The sequence below is a fragment of the Salvelinus namaycush genome, chromosome 4 (assembly GCF_016432855.1).
Source record: "Salvelinus namaycush isolate Seneca chromosome 4, SaNama_1.0, whole genome shotgun sequence".
NCBI classification, from domain to species: domain Eukaryota; kingdom Metazoa; phylum Chordata; class Actinopteri; order Salmoniformes; family Salmonidae; genus Salvelinus; species Salvelinus namaycush.
The window spans coordinates 62,779,296-62,802,894 of NC_052310.1; the positions used below are offsets into that span (position 1 = coordinate 62,779,296).

General features: G+C 42.8%; 1 protein-coding gene across 1 annotated transcript in view; it reads right to left on the reverse strand.

Annotated features, from left to right (window-relative positions):
- Positions 1-502: 502 nt before the first annotated feature.
- Positions 503-23,599, reverse strand: part of LOC120045952 (PDZ domain-containing protein 7-like) — a 56,642-nt gene continuing 33,545 nt past the window's right edge. Inside the window, exons 8-16 of the mRNA XM_038990876.1 lie at positions 16,773-17,006; positions 16,528-16,533; positions 15,883-16,055; positions 13,510-13,601; positions 13,227-13,318; positions 10,739-10,807; positions 8,333-9,034; positions 3,519-3,619; positions 503-652 (exon numbers count right to left, since the gene is read on the reverse strand). Coding sequence (XP_038846804.1) covers positions 503-652; positions 3,519-3,619; positions 8,333-9,034; positions 10,739-10,807; positions 13,227-13,318; positions 13,510-13,601; positions 15,883-16,055; positions 16,528-16,533; positions 16,773-17,006 — 1,619 coding nt within the window. The remainder of the gene's footprint in view (positions 653-3,518; positions 3,620-8,332; positions 9,035-10,738; positions 10,808-13,226; positions 13,319-13,509; positions 13,602-15,882; positions 16,056-16,527; positions 16,534-16,772; positions 17,007-23,599) is intronic.

Below are 23,599 nucleotides of genomic sequence, written 5' to 3' on the forward strand. Positions count from 1 at the left end.
GCTGACTCCTAACAACTCTAGCTAACAATATAAGTTAATATAACAAAAGGGATACATATAATCCAGTCTATCTTTGATAAATATTATTTATCACATTATTATACTCAAAGTAGGCACAGTAGACCCACATGTCGACTGCAGTTACAACATAACATGTCACGTTACCAATTTTTGTTTTAGCAGTATTTCCTGTTTTCTATGGAATCATTGTCCCTTTTGCCCTAGAGGAGAAGCAAGCGTATTGGTCAGTGTAAGAGGTACCTTCCTCTTCTCTGTGAGTAGACCATTCCCTTCCATTCCGAACCATCTGCATCAGACGAATCCTCATCTTCTGTAAATCCACATACTTGATGTCAGATCTGACAACGTTCTGGTTTGAACACCAGCATTTCATTCATTTCCATTTCCAGACAAAGTGGGTTGGTGAACTGCACCTCGGAGCATCCTTTTTGACAGGCCTGTAGTACTGAGGTTGTAGTATTTGTGTAAGCCTGACAGTGGGCTAGTCAGCAGGGCTCTTGGGGACCTTGACGATGAACACCATGGAGTCTTTGGCCTTGTTGCTGAATGCCCGGCGAATTACGTCCACCGCATGAAGATGGGTCACACGCTGCAGAGACTCACCGTCCACCGACACCAGCTCATACCCAGCCTGGAGAGACACACACACAAAGAGAGAAACACACACATACACACACACACACATATGCATGCATAGACAAAACACACACACACACACACACAAACCATACACAAATACGGGTTAGAGGTGATACACACACATAGGCATACACATGCTTACTGTGCATTGACCTCGGCTCCCACTTAGCGTCTTTTTCTCTAATCTCCATACTCATATCCCAGTAGATGAAGCTCAAGGTTATGTTGAAAACACACACACCAACCACACTTAATGCCTCCCCCTGCATTGTTTCCTGCAGGAAGAGAACAGAGTACTGCCGAGTTCTAGAACCTCGAGGAGAGGAAGTTCCTGTGATGTCATCAGTGCACACCGAGGATGCACCTGGCTGACACTCACAACACAAACCCACTGAATGGCTACAACACAATCACAAAGCCAGAGGTATGTGAGACTACAAGGTATCTTACCCAAACCAGGGCACCTGCTGGAATATCTCCCCTCATGAAAATGTTGTTCAACAAAATATCTGATCGTGTTTATTGACCCAAAACATTCATGCCCTTCCTCCCGTGATGCCAGTATCAAAATGTTTTGATCCATTTAACTAAAGAGCAGATTAATACAAGTAATTCTGAATATTAGACATAATGTCATTCATCCTCTTTGGTAAACATTTATGGATGTTATTTTTGAGGCTTCCTCTCTCTCTAACCAACAGTCATCATCCACTAAATGGTCCTCCCTACTGAATTAGATCTCTCTATTGTAGTCTGGTTTGACATTACAAATACAGTATCGAAATTACAAATAGTTAGTTATTTTTATACTTTAAACCTATTCATGTGGATTATTCAGCTATGTGCATTGCTCTTAATTTCTAGGCAGTGGTGGTAGTGGATCACTGTCCAGACTCCAGGCCATATTTCTGGAGAGAGCAACACCAGAACACTAGGACAGGTTAAATGGTATAATCATCTAGTTTTTAGAGTACAGTTGAGTACACACCCTGCAAACAATAATCAGTTGTTAGGATGTCCCCAGGATGTCACAAAATTGTCTCCTAAAGTCGTCAAGACATTGTTTCATGGTCCCCTAAATGTTTTGTCTAGTTCCCGGTTGGTCCCGAGATGTCCCCAAGGAAGTTTTTAGGACGTTCTTAGGACATTATGTCATGGTCCAATGGATGTTTTTGTCTAGTTCCCGGTTTGTCCCATGGACATCACCTGATGGTCTCAAAGAAACGCCGTCGTCCTCCACGCGCAAGCTAGTTTCATTACACATCACCCCTTGCTACTGTTGCCAAGCCCATCAAGGCCCTGATTGGTGAACCAGAGTGCTTTTAACATACTGTTTTCTACTTACATAATTGACACACGTTAAAATACATGATTAAATTGTGTATGTTTATTCCAACAGCAATTATTACTTAACATGTCCTCAACTAGGATTTGAACTCACAACCTCTTGGTTCACGGCATTCCAATTCAGGTGTAACATTAGCACAAAATGACACGCCCCACCAACATTGGACAACTATACAAAAAACACAAACTCAAATTGCTGAAATAAGTCAATTAAATCAATGACACAAATGTCAGTTTAAATGATAACTATAAAGCAGATGGCACTTTTTTGCTAAGTGCAGAGATGTATTATAGGGGCTGAATGTGTAGAGTACCTCTGAACTTCTACAGACTTTGTGGTGCAGCAGAAAGATCAGCATACCCCAAATCTAGAGGTTGTGCGTTCATTGATAAAAGATTTTTACACTATTTTAGCTGAACAGCTTACCTTAAAACCCCCATGCCATTTCATTTCTTTAATTACAGTGGTTTGTTACACCAGGGACCATCACGTGGCAAAAACCTCCAGGGGACAATGACACAACGTCTCAAGAACGTTCAGGGGACCATGACACAACGTTCCAAGAACATCCTAAAAACATCCTGGGACAAACTGTGAACTACAAAAAAGTAGTTGCATATTAGCTAACCCTAACCATTTTAAAAAGGATAATATAATTATCTTAACCTGCTATGTTAATGCTCCTAACCTGCTGCATAAGTTCTCCTAACCTGCTACAAAAAGTCAATTTTGACAAAAGATACAGATACACACAAGTTAGGGACAGGCTATCAGGCTATGCCAAGGAATTAAGGGGCTGGAGCAAACCAACCACGTCTAGCTCCGTCTATATCGGTCTGTCTCTCTCTTTCCCAAACAATTCTCTCCCGCCTTGTCCTTCCCTTCCTCTCCTTCACGAAGGTCTCTGTCACATTTTTGTGTGCATGCATGTCAGTGCGTGTGTATGTGTGTGTGTGTGAGAGAGAGAGCGAGAGAGAGGGGGACTCGGAGGGGAAGTTCATGGAAACTGAAAGGCTTAGCCGACACCAGATCTGCAGAGTGTTTGACACTCGAGTCATGGCCCTATCGAACCTGGGAAGTGCTGTCACCTGATAGGCTCACGGCAGCAACACCTGATTTTGAAACTTCGACCTAGTATCTAGAGATCGCTACGGTAGGGCCGTCTCAGACATTACCCCCTTCACCACACTGCAACCTCTAACCTCTGACCTCATCCCCCTGCTTCATTCAGTATCTCTTCCCTTCTATTAATACACTCTGGCTGAGTCATATTACCCATACATTACCTGGCCCAGCCCGACTGATGAGGTAAATTACCTGTACCTCATCAGTCATTCTGGAGATATAAAAAACACACACACACACACACAAAATACCAAACTAAACTAGAGTGCCGTTTACAAATGTCACAGACCAAAACTGCTAAACACGTCACCCTGTTTCATCGGGCTCAGTTCTGATTAAAACATGAGCTGCCCTAATATTGCAGTGAGCTCTTAAAGAAGCTTACCTTCAGAACATCACTGGTAGAGGCAGCTCCTCCTGGAAAGATCTTCTCTATCTTGATCACAGGCTGCACCTTGGACTCCATCCCACCTGAGATACTGATACCTGTAGAGCAGAGATAGAGAGTTTATCCACAAAGGGACGGTGTAGGTGCAGGCTTTTGCTCCAGCCAATCAACTAGTAATCCTAGTCTTCAGTCAAGACTTAGTTGATGTATTTATAGGGGTATTTACAGTGCCTTCAGGAAGTATTCACAACCCTTGAGTTTTTCACATTTTGTTGTGTTACAGCTTGAATTTAAAACGGCGATTTGGTTTCACTGGCTTACACACAACACCCGATAATGTCAAAGTAGATTCATGTTTTTGGACATTTTTACAAATTCATTTAAAAAATGTAAGCAGACATTGAATATCCATTTGAGCATGGTGAAGTTATTAATTACACTTTGGATGGTGTATCAATACGCCCAGTCACTACAACGATACAGACGTCCTTCCTAACTCAGTTGCTGGAGAGGAAGGAACCCGCTCAGAGATTTCACCATGTGAAATAAACTCAGCAAAAAAAGAAACGTCCTCTCACTGTCAACTGTGTTTATTTTCAGCAAACTTAACATGTGTAAATATTTGTATGAACATAACAAGATTCAACAACTGAGACATAACCTGAACAAGCTCCACAGACATGTAACTAACAGAAATGTAATAATGTCTTCCTGAACAAAGGGGGGGGGGTCAAAATCAAAAGTAAGTCAGTAACTGGTGTGACCTGGTGTGACCTCATGGACTGCACCAGAGTTCTTGCTGTGAGATGTTGCCCCACTCTTCCACCAAGGCACCTGCAAGTTCCCGGACATTTCTGGGGGGAATGGCCCTAGCCCTCACCCTCCGATCCAACAGGCCCCAGACATGAGATCCAGGCTCTTCGCTGGCCATGGCACAACACTGACATTCCTGTCTTGCAGGAAATCACAGACACAGAACGAGCAATATGGCTGGTGGCATTGTCATGCTGGAGGGTCACGTCAGGATGAGCCTGCAGGAAGGGTACCACATGAGGGAGGAGGATGTCTTCCCTGTAACGCACAGCGTTGAGATTGCATGCAATGACAACAAGATCAGTCCGATGATGCTGTGACACACCGCCCCAGACCATGACGGACCCTCCACCTCCAAATCGATCCCGCTCCAGAGCACAGGCCTCGGTGTAATGCTCATTCCTTCGACGATAAACGCGAATCCGACCATCACCCCTGGTGAGACAAAACCGCAACTTGTCAGTGAAGAGCACTTTTTTCCAGTCCTGTCTGGTCCAGCGACGGTGGGTTTGTGCCCATAGGCGACGTTATTGCCGGTGATGTCTGGTGAGGACCTGCCTTACGACAGGCCTACAAGCCCTCAGTCCAGCCTCTCTCAGCCTATTGCGGACAGTCTGAGCACTGATGGAGGGATTGTGCGTTCCTGGTGTAACTCAGGCAGTTGTTGTTGCCATCCTGTACCTGTCCCGCAGGTGTGATGTTCAGATGTACCGATCCTGTGCAGGTGTTGTTACACGTGGTCTACCACTGCGAGGATGATCAGCTGTCCATCCTGTCTCCCTGTAGCGCTGTCTAACAGTATGCACATTGCAATTTATTGCCCTGGCCACATCTGCAGTCCTCATGCCTCCTTGCAGCATGCCTAGGGCACGTTCACGCAGATGAGCAGGGACCCTGGGCATCTTACTTTTGGTGTTTTTCAGAGTCAGTAGAAAGGCCACTTTAGTGTCTTAAGTTTTCATAACTGTGACCTTAATTGCCTCCTGTCTGTAAGCTGTTAATGTCTTAACGACCATTCCACAGGTGCATGTTCATTAATTGTTTATGGTTCATTGAACAAGCATGGGAAACAGTGTTTAAACCCTTTACAATGAAGATCTGTGAAGTTATTTGGATTTTTACTAATTATCTTTGAAAGACAGGGTCCTGAAAAAGGGACGTTTCTTTTCTTGCTGAGTTTATAAGAAAATCTGAGAGATAATAAATAATTTTTTTACATGTATTTATCCCTTTATTTTTTGCATTAAACTATCTCCATATATACTTCCATTCATTTTTTTTACTGGTACCGGGGACCTTCAGTCCTAGAGCAAAACAGAGTCTCTCAGGTTTCCACAGAGGGGTCATATTAGTGTGTAGCCCAAACCGTTTGGAAGCTGTAGACAGAAGTTGGCAGAAGAGGCTGTACCGACTTCAGACAAGACTTGTCAAACCAACGTTTTTGGGAGAAGACTGATTTTCAGGAAGTCTCATGGTCTGACAAATACCGCTGTAGCTCTGCCACCGTTCACCGCAGTTGCAGAAGGGCGATATCGGCGGTTGTGGTGGATTGATATTTCTAGGTTAAACAGACAGACTTTGATGGGGAATGTTGTATTATGTTAATTAGATTTCCGCAGCAGCGTGGAAATTGTAGGCTAAGATGGATCAATGACATTGTAGTTTCTCCACAATACTAACGTAAATGACAGAGTGAAAAGAAGGAAGCCTGTACAAAATAACAATATTAAACAACATGCATCCTGTTTGCAATAAGGCACTAAACTAAAACGGCAAAGAAATGTGTCCTGAATACAAAGAGTTATGTTTGGGGTCAATCCAACAACACATCACTAAGAACTGTACCACTCTTCATATTTTCAAGCATGGTGGTGGCTGCATCGTGTTATGCGTGTGCTTGTCATCGGCAAGGACTAGGGAGTTTTTAGGATAAAAATACACAGAATAGCACTAAGCAAAGGCAGAATCCTAGATGAAAACCTGATTCAGCCTGCTTTTCAGTAGATACTGAGAGACAAATACACCATTTAGCAGGACAATAATCTAAAAGACAATATCAAATATACATTGGAGTTGCTTACCAAGACAACATTGAATGCTCATGAGTGGCCTAGTTACAATTTTGAATTAAATCAGCTTTAAAATCAATAGAAAGACTTGAAAATGGCTAACATTCCAACTGACAGAGCTTGAAGAATTTGGAAAATAATAATGTGCCAATATTGTACAATCCAGGTGTGCAAAGTTCTTAGAGACCAAGACAGACTTACAGCTGTAATCACTGCCAAAGGTTATTATAACATCTATTGACTCAGGGGTGTGAATGCTTACGGTGCATTCGGAAAGTATTCAGACCCCTTGACTTTTTTCACATTTTGTTACATTATAGCCTTATTCTAAAATGTATTAAATAGTTTCTTATCAATCTACTCACAATAACCAATAATGACAAAGCAAAAACCGATTGACATTTTTGCAAATGTATATATAAAAAAAGGAAATATCACATTTACATAAGTATTCAGACCCTTTACTTTGTCGAAGCACCTTTGGCAGCGATTACAGCCTCAAATCTTCTTGGGAATGGCGCTACAAGCTTGGCACACCTATATTTGGGGAGTTTCTCCCATTCTTCTCTGCAGATCCTCTCAAGCTCTGTCAGGTTGGATGGGGAGCGTTGCTGCGCCGCTATTTTCAGGTCTCTCCAGAGATGTTCGATCAGGTTCAAGTCCGGGCTCTGGCTGGGCCACAAAAGGACATTCAGAGACTTGTCCCAAAGCCACTCCTGCGTTGTCTTGGCTGTGTGCTTAGGGTCATTATCCTGTTGGAAGGTGAACCTTTGCCCCAGTCAGAGGTCCTGAGCGCTCTGGAGCAGGTTTTCATCAAGGATCTCTCTCTACTTTGCTCCGTTCATCTTTCCCTCGATCCTGACTATTCTCCCAGTTCCTGCCACTGAAAAATATCCCCACAGCATGATGCTGCCACCATCATGCTTCACTGTAGGGATGGTGCCGGGTTTCCTCCAGACGTGCTGCTTGGCATTCAGGCCAAAGAGTTCAATCTTGGTTTCATCAGACCAAAGAATCTTGTTTCTCATGGTCTGGAGTCCATTGTTTTCTTGGGGACCTTCATTGCTGCAGAAATGCGTTGGTACCCTTCCCCAGATCTGTGACTCGACACAATCCTGTCTCAGAGCTCTATGGACAATTCAGTCGACATCATGGCTTGGTTTTTGCTCTAACATGCACTGTCAACTGTGGGACCTTATATAGAAAGGTGTGTGCCTTTCCAAATCATGTCCAATCAATTGAATTTACCGCAGGTGGACTCCAATCAAGTTGTAGAAACATCTCAAGGATGATCAATGGAAACAGGATGCACCTGATCTCAATGTCGAGTCTCATAGCAAAGGGTCTGAATACTTATGTTAATAAAGTATCTGGGGTTTTTTGTAATACATTTGCAAAAATGTCTTAAAACCTGTATCTGCTTTGTCATTATAGGGTATTGTGTGTAGATTGATGAGAAAAAAATCTATTACATGTTTTTTTCAGACTAACACCAAAATGTGGTATAAGTCAAAGGGTATGAATACTATCTGAAAGCAGTGTAAGTACATGTATAGTATGTGTGAGTATATGCTTGAGCATTTATGTCAATCGTAGAAAATGTGCACCTTCCCTTCCAATATTATGGGATTTTAACACTATGTGATGATCTATGAGAACGTATGAACTGCTTTTGTTTTGTAAAGTGCCAAATTTATTGAATTTATTGCATTTGTTGACTGTAGAGCTGGGGGGATATCCAATAAAATATATGTAAAAATAGAACAAAAAAAAGACAGTTGAATCAGATGTGTTACACTTTGTAAACAGCCTTACAAGGGGTTTATTTTATACAGGGCCATTGTTATGTAATAACACTGATCTCTACTGGTAAGGTAGAGTACTAGCAGGCTGCAGATTAGTTGGCGACTCTCGAATAGGCCTACTCACCCAGAGACTGTTTCGTTTTGGAGATGGTCACCGTGGTGATCTCATACTCCTGAATGGCTACAGGTGTTGCGTTTCCATGGTGACCATTCTGCGACCGTCCCGGCGAAAGTCTGTTCACTTGCTTCACCTTCCCTCTCTGCCCTTGTCCCCCCCTCTCCCTCCCTGTCGAGGGGCTTCGGTCCTTTGGGGGGGGCTCAAGCACCTGAGCCAGGGTGGGTTGAATGTTCCTGGGGGGTAAGTGTACTCTCACCTCCATATACCCCTCGGCCATCCCTCCCTTCCTCTCAGAGCCGCCCTCCCATTGGTCCCTCCTGACCCTTCCATTATGTTCGTTCCTCACCGGCAACCGCCCCCGCTCAGGAGTGGTATCTTCCGACAGCAATGAGGTCTCATCATAGTGCCGGGGCCAGGACAAACCATTGTCTCGCCTATGGGGAGAGTGGTTGGTTTGGGGTTGGCGTCTGGTAGTGTGTGAGGATTCTGTGAGGAGCCAGTTGGGGGGTGAGGGGCTCGGAGAGCGTGAGCGTGGGGTGTGGTGGGTGTAGCTGTCCACGGGGACATCCAAGAGGGGGGTGAAAGCACGGGAAGGGGGCAGGAGACCATCCTGGAGGCCAGACACACGTAGTCTCTCTAGGTCTTCCATCAGCTGACGGTCTCTCCCCAAGTCCTTGGCTGGCTGAAGCTGGAAACCACCATGGTAGTCTGGAGAGGAGATATGCATGTTATCACACACATATTAACACACACACAGACACTCGCTCATTCCCTTTAACCCCAGAAGACCCACTGTATTGTACCAATATTCTAAACCTTCCTAGCACTGGTCAACCGTCTGTTTGGCAGTGACACTGAGTGGGAGTTTACAAAATGGAGTCCATTCACCAAAGGGCCCAATCTGCATATCTCTATCGGAGGTCATCACCCTGACCTGTCAGAACTCACTGGCTGTGTTTGACATGTCCGTTTTCTTCCACCCTGGTGGAGTCAGCTGACCTTTCAACCCCTTAACCCCTCACCTCTGAGTGCTAGATGGCTGGGGTCATTTACTTCTGTGGGGGCGGTAGAAAATGCCTTCGCTCTGTGTTTTTTTACTCTTGAATGGAGAGAGAGTTTGAGAAGCTTTTAAGGTATGCACACACACATGCACTGTGTCTGACTCTTGAATTGGTCTAGTTTGAGAAAGGCTTCAAAGGCTCCATGCAGTCAGCCCACGCATGTCTATGACTTAGCACTGCTCCTCTCTGGCTTTTGTGTTTCTCACAGAGACATAATACAAGCCTTCCTACTGAAGTCATCTGACATAGGCCTGTGTGTGTGTGTGTGTGTGTGTGTGTGTGTGTGTGTGTGTGTGTGTGTGTGTGTGTGTGTGTGTGTGTGTGTGTGTGTGTGGTGTGTAGTGCCGGGGCTGGGCCTAAGCGACATAAGCGGTTGCTTAGGGCCCCCGGCTTAGTCGGGGTCTCAAGAGCTCAGTTGGGGTCTTACTGTTAAAAGGTTATAGTAGTAGAATAGACAATGTGCAATTTCAAAATGTTGTTGTGCATCAGCCATTTTTCTTTTGTTATGTCAGTCACTGGCAGTCACTCAATTAGCCCATGCATGTCAGCTAACATGTTTAGTCAGTTAGTTTAGCTAGCCATCTAAACTTGTAGTAATCATGGCTGAGTTATCAACCAGGCACGAAGAGCACATGCCCAGGGGCCTTGACCTCCAGGGGTCCCCCATTGATTTTGGTAGTCACTCTCATGCAAATATCATATTAATATGGCATAGGGTATGGCAAAATGTGTAGAATTGCAAGAAATTTGTTAGAATATATCTAAATCTTCTCTCCGGCCCTTGCCAAAATGTGTAGAATTGCAGGAAATTATCTGTCATGAATTTGTCCCACAGACCCATGGCAAAATGTGTAAAATTGCAGCAAACTTGCTCTGAAACTGCAACATTTTCTCTGCACCTCATTGCAAAATGTGTTGAATTACTGGAAATTAACTCTAAAACATACTTTTTTTTCTTTCTACCGTCAAGACGGGGGCCACTAAAAGGTTTTGACCTCGAGGTGGGGGGCCCCCTAACAACATTTTGTTTAGGGACCACCAAAACTCTAGGGCCGGCCCTGTGTGTGTGCTGCATGTGTATGAAATGGATATTGGATATTGAGCAGGTGTTTCCGTCAGACAGGAATGAGATGTACTGGAAAAAGAGGGAGGTGAGAGGAGATATGAAAAGAGGAGAAGAAGAGACACAGGAAGAGATGAGGAGGAAGAGGATAAGTTCTCTGGTTATATAATAGCAGAGGAGAGCGGTTAGAGAAAGAGATTGGGCGGAGAGAGAGAGAGAGAGGGAGGGAGGGGGGAATGAGGGGGCATTATATACACACACACACACACACACGACAGAGAGAGAGACCTGGTATGGGGGTGATGAGGTGTCGTCGAGGGGTTCCACTGCGAGGAGAGCGCAGGACAGGAGACCTCACTGAGGACGAGAACACAACAAAGATATGAACATACAATACTAGAATACAAAACATTACCCCCCCCCCCCCCAAAAAACTCCCTCTACTCCCCCCCAACTCCTTCCCACCACCAAGCCACTGTCCACCAATGCACCAACAAAATGAACAAAAGACAACAATTAAGGAAAACAACAATGCAAACAAACAAAAGACATCAAGGACAACAAAAAACAAAACAGCAAGGCCAACTGTATGTGTTTGAGTGCAAGTGTGGCACTATTTACATGTGTGTATGTGTCCTAGTGTGTGCACGTGTGCGTTTGAATGCACACATGTGCATTCACACGCGTACAAGCACCTGCTTGTACCTCAGCCTGATGCAAACAGGCATTGGATGTAACAGTCATTCAAAACTTATTTTGACATTTGTCTTTGACCGTCATTTTATCCCCCACCCAGAAACTCCACTCCCACTTGTCTCCAGTTCCACATCCCAACCCCCAGCTTCCCTCTGCCCATCCCACCCATCTCTGCTGGCCACCCTCTTCTGATTTCTACGCGCCATATACTGTATCTTTCAACTATGCTGTGATGTTTAACATACAATTTGAATGTATCTAATCGAATAGAATCCACAGGTTATTAAGAGTATTAGTATATTAGCAATTGACTGACCAAGTCTCTCCAGATCTTCCAACAATGCTATTTCTAGGGTCAATTTTAGAATAATGTTATGCTTTTTTAGCCATTCCTGAACCTGAGTCCAGAAACAGGCTATCTGAGGGCAATACCAGAACAAATGGTATATTGATTCTGTATCCTCGCAACAAAATCTGCAGAGCTGCGATGGTTGCATGCCCCAAATATTGCATTTTTTTTGGTGGCATCACATTCCTAGTGAGTCAGAAGTTTACATACACTCAATTAGTATTTGGTAGCATTACCTTTAAATTGTTTAACTTGGGTCAAACGTTTCGGGTAGCCTTCCACAAGCTTCCCACAATAAGTTGGGTGAATTTTGGCCCATTCCTCCTGACAGAGCTGGTGTAACTGAGTCAGGTTTGTAGGCCTCCTTGCTCACACATGCTTTTTCAGTTTTTTTTCTATGGGATTGAGGTCAGGGCTTTGTGATGGCCACTCCGATACCTTGACTTTGTTGTCCTTAAGCCATTTTGCCACAGCTTTGGAAGTATGCTTTGGGTCATTGTCCATTTGGAAGACCCATTTGCAACCAAGCTTTAACTTCCTGACTGATGTCTTGAGATATTGCTTCAATATATCCACATAATTTTCCTCCCTCATGATGCCATCTATTTTGTGAAGTGCACCAGTCCCTCCTGCAGCAAAGCACCCCCACAACATGATGCTGCCACCCCCATGCTTCACGGTTGGGATGGTGTTCTTCGGCTTGCAAGCTTCCCCCTTTTCCTCCAAACATAACAATGGTCATTATGGCCAAACAGTTCTATTTTTGTTTCATCAGACATTTCTCCAAAAAGTATGATATTTGTCCCCATGTGCAGTTGCAAACCGTTGCGGTCTTTTTTATGGCAGGTTTGGAGCGGTGGCTTCTTCCTTGCTGAGCAGCCTTTCAGGTTATGTCGATATAGGACTCGTTTTCAGCATCCAGCATCTTCACAAGGTCCTTTGCTGTTGTTCTGGGATTGATTTGCACTTTTCGCACCAAAGTGCGTTCATCTCTAGGAGACAGAACGCGTCTCCTTCCTGAGCGGTACGAGGGCTGCATGGTCCCATGGTGTTTATACTTGCGTACTATTGTTTGTACAGATGAACGTGGTACCTTCAGGCGTTTGGAAATTGCTCACAAGGATGAACCAGACTCGTGGAGGTCTACTATGTTTTTTCTGAGGTCTTAGCTGATTTCTTTTGATTTTCCCATGATGTCAAGCAAAGAGGCACTGAGTTTGAAGGTAGGCCTTGAAATACATCCACACGTACACCTCCAATTGACTCAAATGATGTCAATTAGCCTATCAGAAGCTTCTAAAGCCATGACATCATTTTCTGGAATTTTCCAAGCTGTTTAAAGGCACAGCCAACTTAGTGTATGTAAACTTCTGACTCACTGGAATTGTGATAAAGTGAATTATAAGTAAAATAATTTGTCTGTAAACAATTGTTGGAAAAATTACTTGTGTCATGCACAAAGTAAGTGTCCTAACCGACTTGCCAAAACTATAGTTTGTTAACAAGAAATTTGTGGAGTGGTTGAAAAACGAGTTTTAATGACTCCAACCTAAATGTATTCAACTGTACTTTCCTATTTATGCTATTTTTGTTCCTCTGCCAATTTTGATCCTTTATATTGGGCAGACAGACCAGTTCCCTACCTCCTCCCGCTGCCACCTGCCTCTTCTATAAGGAGTTAGCACTAGAGCAGAAACAGACTGGAGCCCCGGATATTTTTGATGTTCTTACATGAGCGGCTCTTCAGTATGTCGTAGGCCTCCAGTTCAAAGGGCATGACAATACTGTCAAAACGGCCCATCTCTGTAGGAGGGATCAGCATCCTGGAAAGAGACAGAGAGAGGCTTGGTGAGAGGAACTACACACGCAGACACACACACACGCCTGCTTTGTCGTATCAGTAGTAGTGACACACCATGGAGTGCATTAACCACACTAGCATATAGCACACACACACAAACATCCCACATGTAAACACACGCATGGACGGACACACGCGCGCACACACACACACCTGATCTCTCGTATCAGTAGTAGTTTCTCAGGTCGGTCCAGTATGGCCAGTAGAGGGTGTACTAGATCCTCCACCACACACGCCAACATAAACTGATACAGAGAGAGAGAAAGAGAGAGGGTTCATCTTAATAGTCTATAATAAATAATGTTGTTTTCCTTTCCTACATCTGAAACAACTGGACAGGTGAGAGAAGATTCACAGTATTCATCTTAAAAAATGTACCCCTAGGTCAAGCCCATATTCCCTTCCCTCTACCCCCTATGCACGTGTGTGGATTTGAGACAAGGTACAGATGATGCCACCCTGATAGCTTATGCAGAGTTCTGAAGGAAAATCTGAGGAGTTGATCATTTTGGTGTGAGGAGTAGAGCGAGTGAGTGTGACGGATAGAGAGAGAAAGAGAGGAGCTCCATCAGAAGCATTGTTTATTTAAAAACATCCATACAATACCAGACACATATCACTAACCCTTTTGTCTATAGCAAAAAATATCACTAGACTGGGAGAGCGAGATCAGATGATGGCCGATATTTGACCCTTGTCATACATACAGGTGTTGGATCTTAATTTAATCACTATTTTGTTGCAGATAGGAAATTGAACTTGTAGTGTATTTGAGTTTCAGACTTGATTTGCCCTAACGAAAAATGTACGTATCAACCCCTACAAAAATGTCCATTAATTATAATCCACATAATAATTCACATTTCCTGTTGCTGCAGGATTATTTTTCGCAAACTGGCTCAAATTAAGATCCTACATCTGTAAATGACGTGGAAAATCTGTCTTTTGTCTGAGACGCCGGCGGACACACCAATCATTGTCAGACATTCAGACACACACAGGAAACCATACTTTACATGAAACTCATCAGTCTACAGTACTATGGGTACAGTCTGTTCACTGTTAGCTGCTCCGAAAGTGGTAGGTATGTCTGAATCTGAGAGGAACCAACATCTTCCTCAAGCTGTGCGCCAGAGGCAAAAATAACTGATCCCTGCCATGAAGGCTGCCAGAAAGCGTGCGAACGTTGCTTAAATCCACTAGACAGGCTCATCCCAGCTAACAATTCTAGGGAGAGAAAGTTTTTTTTATGTTACCCGTAATGTTCCCCTGATGTTTGAGTGTCCAGTTTTCCGTTAGTTGGGGGAACATTCTATGTATGTTAGTTAAAACCTCCTAAGAAACTATTTAGCATGTTTTGGTGTTAAAGTTAGAAGAACATTCCCTTAATGTCAAACAAAACGCACACCAAACATTCACTGACTGTTCTCAGAATATAACATGTTAGACATGTTTCATGGGAACAACACTCCTGTGTCTAGTTTTCTGAGGGCTAGGAGAATATTCCATCAATGTCAAACATACACAGAACATGGTTGCTATGTTTTCAGAATATAAAATAATAATATTAAATTACTGTATGAATAAACAAACAAGTGTGTCAAATATGTAAGTTAAAAGCTGTCTGTGTCCCCCTAGCATTGTAAAAAGACAGCGAGCTGTGACTGGATCAACGGTTCACCAATCAGGGCCTTGATGGGCTTGGGAACAGTAACAAGGGGTGATGTATAATGAAACTAGGGTGTGTGTGCCCTGGGTAGAACACATTTTTTTTGGGGGGGGGGGGGACGTTTCTTTGCGACCATCAGGTGACGTCCCAAGGACAAACTAGAAACTGGACAAAAACCTCCAGGGGACCATGACACAACATTACAAGAATGTCCTGAAAAAACATACCCGGGACAAACCGGGAACAAGACAAAACGTCCTCGGGGGGCCATGACACAACGTACCAAGAAAGTCTTAAAAACGTCCTCAGGGACGACCCCAGGACCAACAGGGAACTACTGTAGACAAAACCTCTAGGGGACCATGACTCAATGTCCTGACGACTTCAAGGGACCATTTCGTGACATCCCGCCCCGCATCCAGCCCCGCATCACACACACACACACACACACTTACACTCACAAGTGCCTGATTGAAATAATGTTATTTTCTTGCTTTGTTATTTTTGTTTCTGTGGTGGGTATGTCTGATTCCTTCATTTCTACGGACATCAAAGTGGTAAGGTCTAGGAAGAGGGGCAAGGAATTGTTTCTGGATTGGCCCTTGCACTGTTTCAGACAGCCATTCCGGCTCAGTAGCTCTGCAGTGTCTCACTCAATATGCTGTTTTGTTTCAGGAACTCACTTACCTGCATTGTCTTATGACAGTCAATACAGCTCAGCATTTTCCCTCTCTGAGTGTCTGTCTGCCAATTTGGTTCAGAATTTACTCTTAAAATGTCTCCATTAGCCATTACAGCTCAGAACAGCCCCATTTACAGTGTTTCACTTAGTTTGACATTTTGGCTCAGTGACTCACCCGCTTACAGTGTCTCATGACTGCAGTGACTTCGTCCTGACTGAGCAGTTTCCTGGCCATGTTCTCCACTTGTCCCAGGGTCTCAGGGTGAAGCAGGGGGCTGCTGTCCTTCACCCCAGCACGGGTCTCCCTTGGAGCGGTCAGCAGCTGGAACGGACGACCCCTCTCTTTATCTAGGGAGTCAGGGGGACAGATATCCGGGGATATATAGAACAACATGATCACACAATGAACGTTCACATTGGTCAAATAACACAGCGACAGAAAATGTGCTTGTTCTCTGAACCACAAAATTACAGAGCTACTGAGTGAGTAGTAGTAGTAGTAAAATGCTAGAGAGTGATTAGGGAACATCTGTTTAGCGACGCTAGCGAGTTGGTAGAGGTAAGGGTGAGGTATAATAGCCAGTGGGGTTAGGTTTAAGAGGGTTTCTGTTTATGCTGGTATCAAACCGTGGGTTGCACAGTGGGGTTAGTGTTAGGGTTGTGGTTGAGAGTTAGGGTTGAGGCTATGGTTAGAGTTAAACCGGGATGTGGGCATGAAGCTAGGGTTAGGGTTAGGGTTAGGGTCGATATATGATTAGGGTTGAACCAGGATGTGGGCATGAAGCTAGGGTTAGGGTCGAGGCTATGGTTAGGGTTGAACCGGGATCTGGGCATTAAGCTAGGGTTAGGGTTAGGGTCGTGGCTATGGTCAGGGTTAGGATCATGGCTATGGTCAGGGTTAAACAGGGATATGGGTGTGAAGGTCTCCAGTCTGAGATGGAAGGACTGGTGCTTTTGTGTGTCTGATTGCTAACATGCATGCATTCATGTGTTTGTGTGGTTGTCCAAGTGAATGTAGGATGTGTCTTTCTATAAAGTTGTGCCAGTGTATCTTGGTCCTCTCACCTTTGTCAGCATGGTGGGAGGGTGATTTAAATCGACCCCTGTGGGAGTCCCCTGTCCCTGTCTCTCTACTGTCCCGTGATGTGTCTCTCTCTCTTCTGTTCCTGGACATATCTCTCCGTGCATCTCTCTTGAAAAGGAGGCTGACGAAGGTCTTGGAGCGCTGCAGGGTCTTGCTGCCCTCTCTCTCTCCTGCACTCTTCTCCTTTCCCTGCTTCTTCTTCTTCTGCTTGTCCTCTGAGGGAGCAGCATGGATAGAGATCAAGGTTAATGCACCACCTCGTGATTTGTTAAGTGACATCATAATATACTGTATTAATTTCTTTGACACTGTTGAGTTTGAATACTAGATCTGATGTGACTAGCACTCCCTCTACTCTTCACTTCTTCTGCAGCTGTTGCTTGTCCTTTGGTGGTTAGGGGGAACGGTCAAATCAAGTAAGGCCCTGCGATCCCCAGGAAACTTTGGTGTGGGCCCTAGGTCAGGGAAAACTGACAGAAAGCCTGGTCACCCATGATACAAGTCAGTATTCGACATCCATCCATGTCTGAGGATGTCGGGAGATGACGTGGAAACCAGCCACTAGGGGGCAACAGTGAGCACTGTTACCTTCAAGTAGGTTTTTTTCAGGTGTTGTGATGGGAATGGCAAATGGGTGTAATCATCTGCCTCTGATTCCAAAGGTTGAAAGTTAAAATCCAGTAATACAATATATTTTGTGTATTTTTTTTTAACCCTATCCCAAACCTTAACTCTTACCTAACCATTGGGAGTTAATGCCTAAACTTAAGATTTTGGAGTTAATGCCTGAACTTAACTTTAAACACTTTGCAACAACTTCAACATGGATGAACATCTAATTCTGACGTGAGACTGTGAGAGCTAGTTGGACATAGGGCTTCTATCATAGTTACATAGATGCCCTATCAGAATTACATAGGAGCCCTATCATGGGTACATAGATGTCCTATCATGGTTACATAGTTGCCCTATCATAGTGTGATGGAACATTTTATGTTTTTGCTTTTCTAATAACCAATTTCTGTATTCATGCAAGTGACTGAACGACCCTCCTCACATGCATGACCCAGTATTGGTCGGTCACATGAATGAAGCAAACTTTAATGATGAATGATGAATAAGCTAAATCCTGCAAATATAACTTGTCTCTATATAAGAGAACTAACAGGACTACCCCAGGTGGAGCTCCTGATTGACATCTGTACTTGGTGCATTAGTTGGTTGGAACCTCTCCAGCGCGCTGATAATAAAGGATGATTCATTCAAGATTGACTTTGATTGTCCCTGGTGGTAATTTCCACGACAATTTGGCGTCAATGATCAGGATGATTGATTCTGCATGCAGAGCTTTCCAGTGGGGGTCTGCAAGGAAAACCAATGCCGCATTTTATGAAGCTTGAGGAAAATTCCCATCTGACCAAAAGCTATGAGCTGCCTGGAGGAGACACAACATCCGCAAACAATTTAGGGACACGGCAACTAATTTCAGTAAGTCAATTTAAATGAATTTGTATAAAAATGTTAAAAAATTATAATAAAATCAATAAAACGAAACATAAAAATGGAGGAGGGTACCACTAGTCTTAAGTCAAGTAATAGCATGAAGTGAATGTGGATGTGAGATGTGTGAGTATAGTGAATGTTTATGTGAAAGTTGTGTGAGTGTGGAAAGTATTAAGATGATTGAAATTGGGATAATAACAGGATTGAAATATGGCTATTAAGCTGATTGAAATCTGGATATTAAAATATTGAAATTTGGATGTTAAGGAATATTAGTTAAGTGACTGAAATTCGGATAGTAAGCTGATTGAAATGTGCATAATAAGTACTGAGTGAATGTGGGAAAGTGCGTCTGTTATTCTATATGTATGCAGCAAGACTATAGAATCTATAGGGACCATAGCATTTATGACTACATAAACTTCTAAGATTATAGACACTGAGAGACTATAGAGACGTGAGACTATAGATACTATAAAGAGCATAGGTACTGTAGAGACTATGGCGACTGTAGAGACTATGGAAGAACCGTGGTAGTGATACATATGACAGACTTAGAGAGAAGACTACAGCGAGAGCAAGTAACGGTACCATGGAAAGCCCCGCTGACAGCTGTCTGTAGGCATTTATAAGAGAAGTGTCCTGTGTGTCTGCAGTGACTAACAATAGCACAGGGTGCTATTCTATATGTATAGGAGATACATATGGTGCATAGGAAGTAACGACAAGAGAATAATTGAAGAGGTACATGGAGTAATAAGGGAGATTACTGAGTGTGTTTGGGAATAGTACTAAGTGAAAGTTGTGTGAGTGTGAAAGGGCGTGTTAAGCTGATTGAAATTTGGATAACAAGAGGAGTGAAATTAGGATAATAAAGGGATTGGAATTTGGATAAATAAGACTATTAAGTACTGAGTGAATGGAAGCTGTCAGGGGACTAGCTTGGGTGTGAAAGAGGTAATATGGGAGATTACTGTGCGTGTCTGAATAAGTACTCCAACCAGTTCTGTTAGCTGAGTCCAATCTATTACGTTATCTACGGTTATTATAAATGTATAGGAAGTAGCGGCAAGCTAGTCTTAGGAGAAGGCTAAAGTGAGGGCAGGAGGCTCCACTGACAATTGTCTGTAGGCATTTATAAGAGAAGTGTCTATGTGGTCGAGAAACCATAAGGAACCGTTGACGATACATATAGTGAACACCACCGCCCATCAAGCTACATGTAGTGAGCACTGACACGAGAAGCCATTGAAAAGTTTGAGAGGGCAACAGCTGAGATGGATAAGGGCTGGAAACAATGAAGTTCATTGATGCCCACGGACACTGACATTTCCTCGAGAACATGATATGTGTACCTCTCGGGCTGCTGCGCTGTGATCGTTGTAGGTGGTGTGGATGTGAATAACTAAAGATGTATAATGATAAATAGGGATTCTGTATGGAGATACGAAAGAAGAGAGTATTATTTCTGAATATGCTGTTAAATCGAACACTAGAGTGAATATTTAAACCCCTGTATGACTGGAACACTGGTGTAGAGGAATTTGTGATGTAACACAAATGTATAATGGGTTACTATAGATAAAGTAACATAATATTGATTAGAATGGGTTACTGGAGATGATGAAGTAACAATATAAATAATAATCAACTTGCACACCCACACGTAGATGTACGTAAGTGGTGTAAAGTAAAAGGTATTCTGAGAAATGTTCAGGGTGGTCCCATTACAGATCATGTGATAAAGATAAGGTTAAAGCATTGTATGGGACTTAACTTACCCGTAACCAATAAAACTATAAACTATTATGAGATTTTCACCACCCTGGTAATACATTTTGAAATAAACCCCATACCCTGTATTTTATAAATCACATGTTAATCTTGAAATAATGGACATTTAATAAGTATGAAACAGAAAGTGTGATCAGAGTGTATTAGATTGAGAAGGTCTTCCTATTGGGAAGGTAGTCCAAGTTGAGGGAAACAGATATGAAGACTAGTGAAAGTAACAAAGTGAATGGTAATTGGCTTTCAGATTGCACTCTAATAATGCAATGTCTTAGTAATTTGAAGAAGTAAATGTTTTAATACAAGGTCACATGACGAACAGAAGGATTGAGCATTGGGACTGATATTAAATTAGAGGCCGCTGTCTGGTGTTTGGGTTAGAGATAAGCTTCCTGTGGAACAATAGATAGCCACCAGTACACACTGAACTCAAACAGGCTGTAAGGGACACAGTGGAGAAATTTGTGACAGAGGTATGAATAATTAATTGAATAAGACACGTTTTTGACAATTTCCAATTATTATTACTCAGTTCTATAGTTTGGGTAGCACCAGTGGTTTAAGTAAGAAGGTAATTTCATCAAAAACAATCATCTGTTTCCATTACATAGAACTGTGTCCATTGATTTAAGTAAGTAATGTCATCTAAAACAATCATCTGTTTCCATTACATAGAACTGTGTCCATTGATTTAAGTAAGTAATGTCATCTAAAACAATCATCTGTTTCCATTACATAGAACTGTGTCCATTGATTTAAGTAAGTAATGTCATCTAAAACAATCATCTGTTTCCATTACATAGAACTGTGTCCATTGATTTAAGTAAGTAATGTCATCTAAAACAATCATCTGTTTCCATTACATGGAACTGTGTCCAGTATAAGTAGTTCCAAGTAAATGTTTTAGTAACGAATATTGAGCTGATAAGCCTGCACCAACCTTTTGAAGGTCCTAGCAGGTTTCATATTTTGACTAGTTTATGTCCCAGGGACAGTTTGTACAGAACTGTATGTGAATGCAACAGGTCAAAATGACAATGATTACAAGAGAGGAGCTCTGGGACTGTTTACTTTAAAAAGGTGCCTATTCAGCTTGACGGGACACTGTATCATCTGATGTGTCTGAAGTATAATTCTGTATGCGCATGGGTTTATCAAGACTTCCTGCACAAGATGCAGTAAACTCGATTAAGATGTTTATTTTCTTTCTTCCAGAACGTATGGAATGTCCACTACCAAGTCTTTTTAAAATATGTTTTCCAATGGTTCTGTGTCTTTCCCTTTGAGGGGCTTCCTGAGGCAGGTGCCTAACTTCTCTCATGCTGCTGGTGTACTAGTAGGAAAATGAACAAGACATAATGGACTGTAAAGGACAGTGGCGGCTCAGGTGAGAGAAAATCGGGACATTATCAAGGGCCATCCACTTTTAACATGTGCCATTGGGACGAACTGAAACGGCAGAAGAATGAGTGCCGGGAGAGAGGGGGGTGGACAACTGTGCCCTTAACTGATTTTGAGGTATCGGGATTACTGTGGAGGTCTGCACGCTGCGAAATCTATAGTACTTTAGACCAGAAATGCATTGAGATACCGATCTGTCATTAACATGACACTAGCGACAAAAGCTCCAGCGGAAATGTCATTGCCAGAATCCATCAATGAAATTGTGTAATGAAGCATATGTGTAACTGTATGGAGCAAATGTGTTAAGCCATGGTTTTACAAGAAGAATTGTACAACCTAGAATGAAGGGTTTGAAATGATGAAGTGTCTGGTTTTATGTGTTGATTTCCCTTACTCAAAAGTATAGAACCGTATGAGAGAAGCTATAAGCTAAGGTTTACCTATAAAATGTAATGATAATTATCACAGATTGAGTGATAAGAGGAGGGAATCTGACGGAAAATGCTTTGTTTGTGCTTTTCTAATAACCAATTTCTGTGTTCATGCAAGTGACAAATCCTCACTATCAGTATCTGGAATTTGGCAGTATGCGCAGACCCTTGTTTTGAGAATGAAGCAGTTTCAAGGTCTCAGTTTAGAAGAATGACCCAGTATGGTCAGTCACATGAATGAAGCAAACATTGATGAATAGGGCTGTTGCGGTGACCGTATTACGGCCACACTGGTGGTCACGAGTCATGAAGGCAGTCAAATTCCATGTAGTCACGGTAATTAGGCTTCTCCAAGCTCTGATGCTGCTGCTGGTCACTTCTTAGGGCTAGGGGGCAGTATCCTGAATTTCCGCCTGACTGATGTGCCCAAAGTAAACTGCCTGTTACTCAGGCCCAGAAGCCAGGATATGCATGTAATTGGTAGCATTGGATAGAAAACACTCTGACGTTTCTAAAACTGTTAGAACAATGTCTGAGACTATAACAGAATTGATAGGGCATGCAAAAATCCCAAGAAAATCCAACCAGAATTTGTTTTTTCAGCTCCCAGGCTCTTATTATGGAAACCTATTGGAAACCCCTATGTCCGTCACCCAAATTGCAATTCCTATGGCTTCCACTAGATGTCAACAGTCAAGGTTATTCAAGGTATCAGGGTTCTTTTTTGAAAAACTAACAAGTATTTGGTGTTTTTGTTGGAAGAGCACCTGGACCAAATCAGTCTTTCGGCGTGCGAGGGAGAAGGCGTGTGCTTACGAATTTTCCTTTCCTATTGAACATAGTACTTTCTGTGTTAAATATTACAGTTTATTTACATTTTAGACTACCTGAGGATTAAATAGAAACGTTGTTCGACTTGTTTGGACAAAGTTTACCGGTAGCTTTTTGGACTCCTTTGTCTGCATTTTGAACGAGTGGATTACTGAAATCAATGGCGCCAATTAAACTGACTTTTTGGCATATAAAGAAACATTTTATTGAACAAAAGAGGAAGATCTTCAAAGGTAAGTGATTTATTTAATCGCTATTTGTGATTTTGTGAAGCCTGTGCTGGTTGAAAAATATCTTGATGTGGGGCGCTGTCCTCAGATAATCGCATGGTATGCTTTCGCCGTGAAGCCTTTTTGAAATCTGACAATGCAGCTGGATTAACAAGAACATAAGCTTTTAAATGATATAAGATGTTCATGAATGTTTAATATTACAAAAAAAAAATGTATTGCGCGCCCTCCAATTTCCCCCGGATGTTGTCGGCTTCAATCCCGCTAGCGGGACACCTACCCCCAAGATTAATAGCCTACCAAACTTTCTAACTGCCTGGTCCTCAGCACTCTATTGTCCCTCTAATCACTCTGACGTCAATGCGAAAATCTAATCAAACACTTCATGAGAGCCCATGAGCTCATGTTGCACAACATTTCTATAGGCTATGCATTTGCGCGAGAAAACAGAGTGATGGCATCTACTAAAAAGAGGAGGATCCCATCAGCTTTCTATAGGCTAGGTCTACTATATTTATTTCCTAATATATATTAAGCACATTGCTTATACAGTATTTACAACAGGAGTTTAGCCTAGCGTCCTCCATTCGATATATTCAAGTGATTAGATGACATTTA